The sequence below is a fragment of the Mesoplodon densirostris genome, chromosome 18 (genome assembly GCF_025265405.1).
Source record: "Mesoplodon densirostris isolate mMesDen1 chromosome 18, mMesDen1 primary haplotype, whole genome shotgun sequence".
Taxonomy (NCBI): domain Eukaryota; kingdom Metazoa; phylum Chordata; class Mammalia; order Artiodactyla; family Ziphiidae; genus Mesoplodon; species Mesoplodon densirostris.
The window spans coordinates 26,721,016-26,731,209 of record NC_082678.1 but is presented as its reverse complement, the minus strand read 5'-3'; the positions used below and the strand labels follow the sequence as shown (position 1 = coordinate 26,731,209).

Below are 10,194 nucleotides of genomic sequence, written 5' to 3'. Positions count from 1 at the left end.
GAAGTAAGTCAGAAGGAGAAAGACAAATACCGTATGCTAACACATATATATGGAATTTTTAAAAAATGTCATGAAGAACCTAGGGGTAAAACAGGAATAAAGTCACAGACCACTTGAGAATGGACTTGAGGATATGGGGAGGGGGAAGGGTAAGCTGTGACAAAGCGAAAGAGAGGCATGGACATATATACACTACCAAACGTAAGGTAGATAGATAGTGGGAAGCAGCCGCAGAGCACAGGGAGATCAGTTCGGTGCTTTGTGACCGCCTGGAGGGGTGGGATGGGGAGGGTGGGAGGGAGGGAGATGCATGAGGGAAGGGATGTGGGAACAGATGTATATGTATGACTGATTCACTTTGTTATAAAGCAGAAACTAATAAAAAAATAAAAATAAAAATAAAAATAAGAATAAAAACAATAAATACTTGGGAAGAAAAAAAAAACTTTGACTCAAGACAAGCTGGACATGGAGGAGTGAGAGAGGGCAAGGGGTAGAGGGAAAGACATGTTTCTGGGTGGGGGCTGGTGTACCATCCCCCGGGCACAGCTCCTGCGCAGAGGCTTGATATGGAGCCCTCACCTCCACCCACCCACAGCAATCAGAGAAGAAAAGGAAATAAAAGGAATCCAAATTGGAAAAGAAGATGTAAAGCTGTCACTGTTTGCAGATGACATGATACTAGACATAGAGAATCCTAAAGATGCTACCAGAAAACTACTAGAGCTAATCAATGTATTTGGTAAAGTAGCAGGATACAAAATTAATGCACAGAAATCTCTGGCATTCCCGTCCACTAATGATGAAGAATCTGAAAGTGAAATCAAGAAAACACTCCCGTTTACCATTGCAACAAAAAGAATAAAATACCTAAGAATAAACCTACCTAAGGAGACAAAAGACCTGTATGCAGAAAATTATAAGACACTGATGAAAGAAATTAAAGATGATACAAATAGATGGAGAGATATACCATGCTCCTGGATTGGAAGAATCGATATCGTGAAAATGACTCTACTACCCAAAGCAATCTACAGGTTCAATGCAATCCCTATCAAACTTCCACTGGCATTTTTCACAGAACTGGAACAAAACATTTCAAACTTTGTTTGGAAAAACAAAAGACTCCGAATAGCCAAAGCAATCTTGAGAACGAAAAACGGAGCTGGAGGAATCAGGCTCCCTGACTTCAGACTACACTACAAAGCTACAGTAATCAAGACAGTGTTTTACTGGCACAAAACCAGAAAGATAGATCAATGGAACAGGATAGAAAGCCCAGAGATAAACCCACGCACATATGGTCAACTGATCTTTGATCAAGGAGGCAGGAATGTACAGTGGAGAAAGGACAGCCTCTTCAATAAGTGGTGCTGGGAAAACTGGACAGGGACATGTAAAAGTATGAGATTAGATCATTCCCTAACACCATACACAAAAATAAGCTCAAAATGGATTAAAGACCTCAATGTAAGGCCAGAAACTATCAAAGTCTTAGAGGAAAACAGAGGCAGAACACTCTATGACATAAATCACAGCAAGATCCTTTTGGACCCACCTCCTAGAGAAATGGAAATAAAAACAAAGATAAACAAATGGGACCTAATGAAACTTCAAAGCTTTTGCACAGCAAAGGAAACCATAAACAAGACCAAAAGACAACCCTCAGAATGGGAGAAAATATTTGCAAATGAAGCAACTGACAAAGGATTAATCTCCAAAATTTAAAAACAGCTCATGCAGCTCAATAGCAAAACAACAAACAACCCAATCCAAAATTGGGCAGAAGACTTAAATAGGCATTTCTCCAAAGAAGATATACAGACTGCCAACAAACACATGAAAGAATGCTCAACATCATTAACCATTAGAGAAATGCAAATCAAAACTACAATGAGATATCATCTCACACTAGTCAGAATGGCCATCATCAAGAAATCTAGAAACAATAAATGCTGGAGAGGGTGTGGAGAAAAGGGAACACTCTTGCACTGCTGGTGGGAATGTGAATTGGTACAGCCACTATGGAGAACAGTATGGAGGTTCCTTAAAAGACTAAAAATCGAACTACCATATGACCCAGCAATCCCACCACTAGGCATATACCCTGAGAAAACCATAATTCAAAAAGAGGCATGTACCAGAATGTTCATTGCAGCTCTATTCACAATAGCCCGGAGATGGAAACAACCTAAGTGTCCATCATCGGATGAATGGATAAAGAAGATGTGGCACATATATACAATGGAATATTACTCAGCCATAAAAAGAAACGAAACTGAGCTCTTTGTAATGAGGTGGATAGACCTAGAGTCTGTCATACAGAGTGAAGTAAGTCAGAAAGAGAAAGACAAATACCGTATGCTAACACATATATATGGAATTTTAAAAAAACGTCATGAAGAACCTAGGGGTAAAACAGGAATAAAGTCACAGACCTACTTGAGAATGGACTTGAGGATATGGGGAGGGGGAAGGGTAAGCTGTGACAAAGCGAAAGAGAGGCATGGACATATATACACTACCAAACGTAAGGTAGATAGATAGTGGGAAGCAGCCGCAGAGCACAGGGAGATCAGCTCCGTGCTTTGTGACCGCCTGGAGGGGTGGGATGGGGAGGGTGGGAGGGAGGGAGGTGCATGAGGGAAGGGATGTGGGAACAGATGTATATGTATGACTGATTCACTTTGTTATAAAGCAGAAACTAATTTAAAAAATAAAAATTAAATAAAAATTAAAATAAAACAATACATACTTGGGAAGAAAAAAAAAACTTTGACTCAAGACAAGCTGGACATGGAGGAGTGAGAGAGGGCAAGGGGTAGAGGGAAAGACATGTTTCTGGGTGGGAGCTGGTGTACCATCCCCCGGGCACAGCTCCTGCGCAGAGGCCTTATAAGGAGCCCTCACCTCCACCCACCCCCTTCAACCAGAGAACTTCCAACTGCAGCTCCTCAGTAATTGAAGAGCAGGAAAGCTGGTGACTGGAGGGAGGCTGGGGGAGGGGAGGAGGAAGGACCACAGTCCACCGTTAGTCCGTCACTTAAAGGCTGGTGAAATTAATGGGGCAAATGACCCCAGTCAAAGAATTTGGCAAGTCCACGGCTTTCCTGGGTTTCACCCAGCGGCTCTGTTTCCTCGGCTATCTGGAAAGGAGGGAGAGCACTTGCGAAGAAGCCTCTGGAATGTCAGCTTCTGGGAATCTTGCTGAGGACGGGGCGGGGAGGGAGCGCTTACCGGGAAACACTGGATTACCCTAGCCGCCTTGGGGTGCCTGCGACCGGGGCTGCGGTTTCTGCGGACCTGAGCGGCAGGTGGCATCGGAGAGTCAGACCTGCTTGCGGGCACCAAGACGACACTCGGTCGGGAGACCGGGACAGGCCGCAGAAACGTGAGCAAGTGCCACTCGCAGCCCAGAGGAGAGGAAAGGAAAGCCCCAAGCATGCACCCAGCCCTGGCCCCCGCGCCACGGGCTGCGTCCCAGGAGCCGTCGCCACCTCTGAGCAGCCCAGATGGGAAGGGGGTGGGGCGGAGGACGGTTCCCGCGGCGAACTGCTCGCCGAGGGCGCCGGGGCCTCTGCGGGAGCGCCAAGCCGCGCGCCTCTCCGAGGCCTGCGCGGGGCCCTCGGGCGGGAATGCGCGGAGCCGGGACGCGGTGGCGGGTAGGGGGCTGGGTCGCGCGCGGGAGAGGGCGGCAGGAGGGAGCTGGAAGAGAGTTACCGCGTGAGAGAGCGGTTAAGAGCGCGCGGTCTCTTTGGAGATGCCCTGGCCAATGGCAGAAGCGGAAGCTGTTTATATGGGCGGGGCGTCGCCACGGCAGCAGGAGACGCCTTGCGAGCGGCTACTGAGTGCCGGTCCCCGGCCGCTGGCTTTCAGAGAGGCGCCGTCGGGCGTGAGTGGCGACGAGGATTGCTGGCTGGGCCCTCGAGCTGGGAGCAGAGAGCCGCGGTGAGGGTGGGCGGTGGGAGGACTTTCTTTGAGAACCTTCCTTTGGCCCGGGCTGCGCTCTGAGCCAGGTAAGGGACGGGGAGGGCTGCAGGCCGTGGGAAGGGAGGGCGTCAGTACCAGCCCGCTCTCCCATCCGTCCACGACGGAAGTGGTGGGCCCGGGGACTGACATCAGAGGCGTTTGGGGGACACTCACTTCCCACCCCCTTATAACTCTCTGTATTGTTTCCTTCCTTCCCCTTGATCCCCATCCTAATATCCCTTTTCAAAGATCAGACGACCTCCCCCGCCCCCCCGACCCGTCGTACTGCCCTCCTGGACTCTCTCGCCCCATTTCCATTGGTTGTGGACGGAGAGAGGGGGGTTAATTCCCCGCTTTGAGGGAGAAAGGGGTGGCCTCGCATGCCCCTACACTCTTCCCTCGTTTGGCTAATTAAGTCTCCTCTAAAAGATCCAAGAGGAAAAGAGCGAGGCGAACCCCCTGTGGGTCGGACCCCCGGGCACACCTTCTGTTTCCCAGACCTCGGCAGTAAAAGATCCTCCCCAGCTGCAGGAAGGATTTTAGTAAGAGCCTCCCCCCTCGCCCACACTCTCCCCTCGGGGGTGGGGAAAGAGGGCTCAGTTCCCGCTCTGGTCCCCGCAGGCACCACACTCCGTTTGGAGGAGGCTACCCCCGGATCGCGGGATGGAAGCCCGCTTCCGGGAGGCTGCGTAACTGAAGCGGCGGGAGTCAGCGGGCCGGAGAGCTCGGCGGCCACCCTCGGCTCGGCTCGTGGATGTTGACAGCCCCCTCGGAGAGTCCCCGCAGATATGGCGGAGAGCTGGCTACGCGTCTCGGGAGCAGGGGCAGCGGAGGAGGCCGGACCGGAAGGCGGCCTGGAGGAGTCCAACGCCCTGAATGACAGCCTGACCAGCCTGCAGTGGCTGCAGGACTTCTCGTTTCTCAACGCCGAGGTCCCCGCCCTGCCTTCGGCGGACACCGACCCCCACGGCTACCACGAGCTGTCAGGCTCGGCCGAGCCGGGGTCTCCCCTGGCGGCGGACCCCGCCTGCCTGGGGCAGCCGCACACACCCGGCAAGCCCACGTCCTTGTGCACGCCGCGGAGCGCCCCCTCGGGGCTGCAGGCCTCGCCTCCCGACGACGTGGACTACGCCACCAATCCGCACGTGAAGCCGCCCTACTCGTATGCCATGCTCATCTGCATGGCCATGCAGGCCAGCAAGGCCACCAAGATCACCCTGTCGGCCATCTACAAGTGGATCACGGACAGTTTCTGTTACTTCCGCCACGCTGATCCCACCTGGCAGGTAGGGAGGCACTCCCTCCCTCCCTCCCCATGCCCGCGCGGACTGGACTCACATCCCAGATGCGCAGGCCAAGTAGGCGCGGTACGGCCAGGGCCCCGAGAGAGGAAGGCCGTCCAGGAAGGACCTCAAGGGAGCCCAGTGCTTGGACTGCTGCCCCTTTGACTTCAGAGACGGAGGAGGGAGGATGTTCAGAGGGCTGTAGGGGTGCCGACCTAGAGGTTCAAGTGGAAAGAACTTGTCACTCATCCGGTAGGCTCAGCCCAAAGACCAGGGCTGAACTATGCGTGGACACAGCCCCCCAGGGTAGGTTGATGGACTGAGGGACACATTTTTGTCCCAAGTCCTGGAATTCCTCGACACTACCCTCCTCAAGGTCAGTTTGTCAGGGCCTGACTGGAGGCAGAGCATCGTTCCTGCCAGGCTCTGCATCCCGCCTGCTTTCAGTTGGCTGGAGGGGCTCTGGGAGGGGAGAGGGGCGTGCTGCAGGGTGTGAAGGCCATCTGTGTCCCAGTGGAAGGGCTCCGGGGCCTTCCGAAAGCTGCTGTGCCAGCCCCCACCCCAAGCCCTCCCTAGTTTCCTGCCTACACTCCTCCCCCTCTTCTCATCAACCTCCCTGGGGGGACAATTACCTCAGCCACGTGCTTTCCACAGGGGCTCTTTCCTGCCACACTGGCTTCATGTTCCAAGTCTCCGGAACCTGGCACAGAGCAGCCAAGGGGCCCAGACCACCATGTAAACCTCCCAGTCTTGCCAGGGGGCACTACTCACCTGCCGGCCCCACCCACCAGGCCCCAGACCCCTGTGCCCCAGCGTGGTTTGGACTGTGCACCCAGGCGTGAACAAGGCAGGATGGTGATTCAGGCTGGGCACACACTGCCCTGAGCCTCTTCGACCATCAGGATGAGGGGCTACTTGGGGACAGAGACCCTGAGGATGCACAGATCCTTCCCTGTGGCACAGGTCACAGGATCAGAGTTCCTGTGATCACACCTATTCCACGTTTGCTTGGGCCCTGACCCTGGGGCAGGTACCATTTGTAACCTTGGTGAGAAAGCAGAGACCCTCCACCACCCCCCACCCCACCCCAAGCCTGAGAGGCCCCAGGAATGAGCGCTATGCTCTTGGCTGGGTAATAATCAACTGAGGCCTCAGAGCCTGGGGTGGGAGGAGGGGGACATGGTGGGTGAGGGCCCAGGCCAGCAGCCGGCTCTAGAAACAAGGAAAGTCATCAGATCCTCCCACACTTCATCCCCCCCGCCACACACACCCCCTCACACCCACTCACTCATTTCACAAACAGAGAAGGCCAGCCAGGCCCAGGCAGAGGGAGATGGCCGTCCAGGACCTGGGGGAGCCAAGGCCTTTGAGCAGAGGCCGCAAGCAGCGGGGTAAGGGAGGGAGGGCAGGACAGGCTGGCACTGAGAGCCACCCTGCGGCTCAGGGCTCGGATGACTGAGCAGGCAGATATCCTGGCAAAAGGGAACAAAAGCCCCCGACAGCACTCCCAGCTCCTGGTGCCCCGTGGCTGGTGTCCCAGAGCCTCCCGCTCGGAGCAGCGCCTCTGTCTCCCCTGCCCCCATCGGAGAGAAGGTAGTGGTGGGACTGGCAGTGGCGCTAGGAGCCCCCCATCACTGACCCCACCCATTCTCCCAGCTGTCTTCCTTCTCTCCTATCTCCCTGTGTCCAGAACTCCATCCGCCACAACCTGTCCCTGAAGAAGGGCTTCATCAAGATGCCCCGGGAGAAGGACGAGCCAGGCAAGGGGGGCTTCTGGCGCATCGACCCCCAGTACGCCGAGCGGCTGCTGAGTGGGGCCTTGAAGAAGCGGCGGCTGCCCCCAGTCCACATCCACCCGGCCTTTGCCCGCCAGGCCGCGCCAGAGCCCAGCGCCGCCCCATGGGCCGGGCCACTGACCGTGAGCACCGAGGCCCAGCAGCTGCTGCGGGAGTTCGAGGAGGCCACTGGGGAGGCGGGCTGGGGTGCAGGCGAGGGCAGGCTGGGGCGTAAGCGTCAACAGCCGCTGCCCAAGCAGGAGGCCAAGGTCCCGCGGCCCTCCAGCCCCCTGCTGCTGACCCCGGAGGAGCAGGGTGAGCTGGAACCCCTCAAGGGCAACTTTGACTGGGAGGCCATCTTGGACGCTGGCACGCTGGACGGGGAGCTGGGCACGCTGGAGACCTCGGAGCTGATCCCGCCGCTGAGCCCTGCCTCACACGGGGACGTGGACCTCACCATCCATGGCCACCACATCGACTGCCCTGTTACCTGGGGGCCTCCAGTGGAGCAGGCTACCGACAGCCTGGACTTCGATGAGACCTTCCTGGCCACATCCTTCCTGGAGCACCCCTGGGACGAGAGCACCCATAGCTCCCTGCCCCCCGAGCCCCTCTTTGAGGCCGGGGATGCCACACTGGCCTCTGACCTGCATGACTGGGCCAGCCTGGGCGCCTTCTTGTAAGAAGCCAGGCCCTGCCCCACCTCCAGACAGCACCGAAGTCTGGGCCCAGACTGCCCCCCTCCCCGCCAGTGCAGGCCCATGGACACCCTACCGCCCAGGCAGGGGCTGGGCCAGGTCACCCCACCAGGCCACACGGCCCCCAGCCCAGGCCATCCTCAGATTCTAGTCCAGCAGGCTGAGAATTGGGGCCCAGGACCAAAATTGCTGCCTCCGCTCCCCAGCCCCCCATACACACAGTGTTTCATGGATCCACTTCTTCCCTGCCCCAGAGACACGCTAAGGGCCCTGCACTATGAGAGCTGCGGCTTGGAGGGGCCCTGGCCAAGCTGGAAACATCAGTACGGGGCCTGCCCCGAACACCTTAGCTTCTGAAGCTTCTCTCTCTCCTGCTCTCCTCCCCAGGTCTCTTTCCAGAGCAATTTCCCAGGTACAACACATGCTGATTAGGTGACTGCAAATTAACACCCAAGAGGCCTCTCCCGGCAGTCTGTGAGGAGGAGCTAGGCGGAGGGGGGAAGAGAGAGGAGACAGAAAGGAGGCCGGGGTGCCGAGTGGAACCAGGAGATTTTCTAAGGCCTCTGGGATCTTCTGGCTTCATCCCTAGAGGTGGGGCAGAGGGTATGTGTCCCTAATCTTTGAGCCCAACTTGAGGCTGAGAGCAGCGGGGAGATGGGGATCTGGGGGTTAGGGGCTGGGGCAGCCAAGCTGCAGAGGGAAAGGGCACAGACAGACTAATGTAGTGAGTGTAGCTATAGCTGAAGCTTAACTGGGAGGGACGCAGTGCTTGCTAGAACCACTGGGACCAGGAATGGGGGGATGGCCCCGTGCCCTTGCTTGCACTCCTGCAGGGGAGTGTCTTGCTCCACCATAAACGCCCTGGGCTGCATCCCACATCCACTCTCCTAACCCGTCGGGCATTTTAACCTTTTTCATAGAAAGTTATTTACAATAACAACATTTTTAAAAATAAAGTTTTAAAAAGTCTCAAAATGGACCTGCTTGCAACTTTCTCTGGGGAAAAGCATGGGCCAGTTTGGGGGAGGCCACGGCCCAAGGGGGAATGGCTGGGAGGAAGATGGGGGGCACCAAAGGCCTGCAGAGTGTCCCCTGATGCACTCCTCATGATCTCTGGGTGCCCAGAGAGAAAGGGGCTGAGAGGCGGCCCTCGGGGGTCCCCTGCAGCCAGGGCCTCGGCACCTCTATATGTGCAATGGGGAGACTGTACCCACAGCCCCGAGGAGCAGGCGGCAAAGGAGGCCCAGCCCCCTCCCTGGCCCTGGGGACTCACTCACAAAGGCCGTTCTTGCCCAGGGCTCGGCTCACGTTCCCCACCTCGCCCAAGTTGAGGGCCTGCCCAGACTCACCTGCGGTCCTCGCCTGGGCCTGTCTCCAGCTCCTCTCTCCCTTGGTCCCTTCCTGAAGTGACAGGGTGTGAGGTCAGAGGGCCCCAGCCCCTGGGGCCCCACTTGCCACCCTGGGGTTCATTCACTCCGCCCAGGGCCTTCCCTCCAATGCAGGTTGGGGCTGAGGGAGGCCATCAGGGCAGACGGAAGACAGGGTGCCTAGACCCTACAGCTCCAGCCTGTGCGGAATCAACGTACCAGAGTTCTGATGGGGAAACTGAGGCACAGCAAATATGTGACACTCAGCAGGCACCTTTCAACCCCCTCACCCCAGCTTTGCCGGGAACCCATCTCTCCCCCGAGCCCGCACCTGGCCCCGCCAGCACGTCCTTGTGGTGCACAGCCCCTTCCCCCAGCACTCACGTGCACGTGCGCACAGACACACACACACACACACACACACAAACGGGCACTGTCCTACACAATCCTGCCCAGCCTCCACGGGCCCCTTTCTCCTGAAGCCCCTTTCTTTCCTTGCACTGGAGGCTGGCTCCAGAACACCCTGGCATTCCCCCGCCAACTTGCTGCTTTTCCTTGCTAATTATTCCAAATATTTCAGAAGGGTGCGCCCACTGCAGGGCCAGCCGGGTTGGGGCCTTACAGAGCTCAGGAGGCAGCCCATCCCCTTCCCACCGCTTGCTGAGGAGGCTGCCCCAACCTCCCTCTGAGACTCCCTTCACCCCCTAAGCAACGACTCCCTCCCTCTCCCCACCACCCTCCGGCCTTCCTCCCCACGCTCCCCAGCACTGGGGGAACATGGGGGCTCCAGCCTCTCCACTGGTCCCCAGGCTCAGCCTCCAGCCCCCGCCAAAAGGGGTACACCCTGGATTGACAGGTGGGGCCGGTCACTGTCCCCCCTCCTCACCCTCTGCCTGGGCCCATGCTGGGGGAAGAGGGGCAAGGTCAGGGGCTGGCAGAACTGCCTGCCAGGTAAGGAAAGGCTGAAGAAGCTTCTGGCTGCCAGGAAGAATCCCCAGGAGCTCCTGGAAATCCCTATGCTTGGCACTAGCGTCTCTGGGGCTGGGACCCAAACACTGGCACTTTTAAGGGTCCATGGATGCTGCCAATGAGCAGCCAAAGC

At 56.8% G+C, this 10,194-nt stretch overlaps 1 protein-coding gene across 1 annotated transcript; it reads left to right on the top strand.

Moving 5' to 3' along the window:
• Positions 1-4,757: 4,757 nt before the first annotated feature.
• LOC132478859 (forkhead box protein J1-like) lies at positions 4,758-7,710 on the top strand. The gene is made up of 2 exons (XM_060082307.1): positions 4,758-5,255; positions 6,943-7,710. The coding sequence occupies exons 1-2, from the start codon at positions 4,758-4,760 to the stop codon at positions 7,708-7,710; spliced, it is 1,266 nt and encodes a 421-aa protein (XP_059938290.1).
• Positions 7,711-10,194: the final 2,484 nt, after the last annotated feature.

Coding starts and splice junctions, on each gene's coding strand:
- LOC132478859 (XM_060082307.1), top strand. CDS start 4,758: ATGGCGGAGAGCTGGCTACGCGTCTCGGGAGCAGGGGCAGCGGAGGAG. Junction 5,256..6,942: donor ACGCTGATCCCACCTGGCAG/GTAGGGAGGCAC, acceptor CCCTGTGTCCAG/AACTCCATCCGCCACAACCT.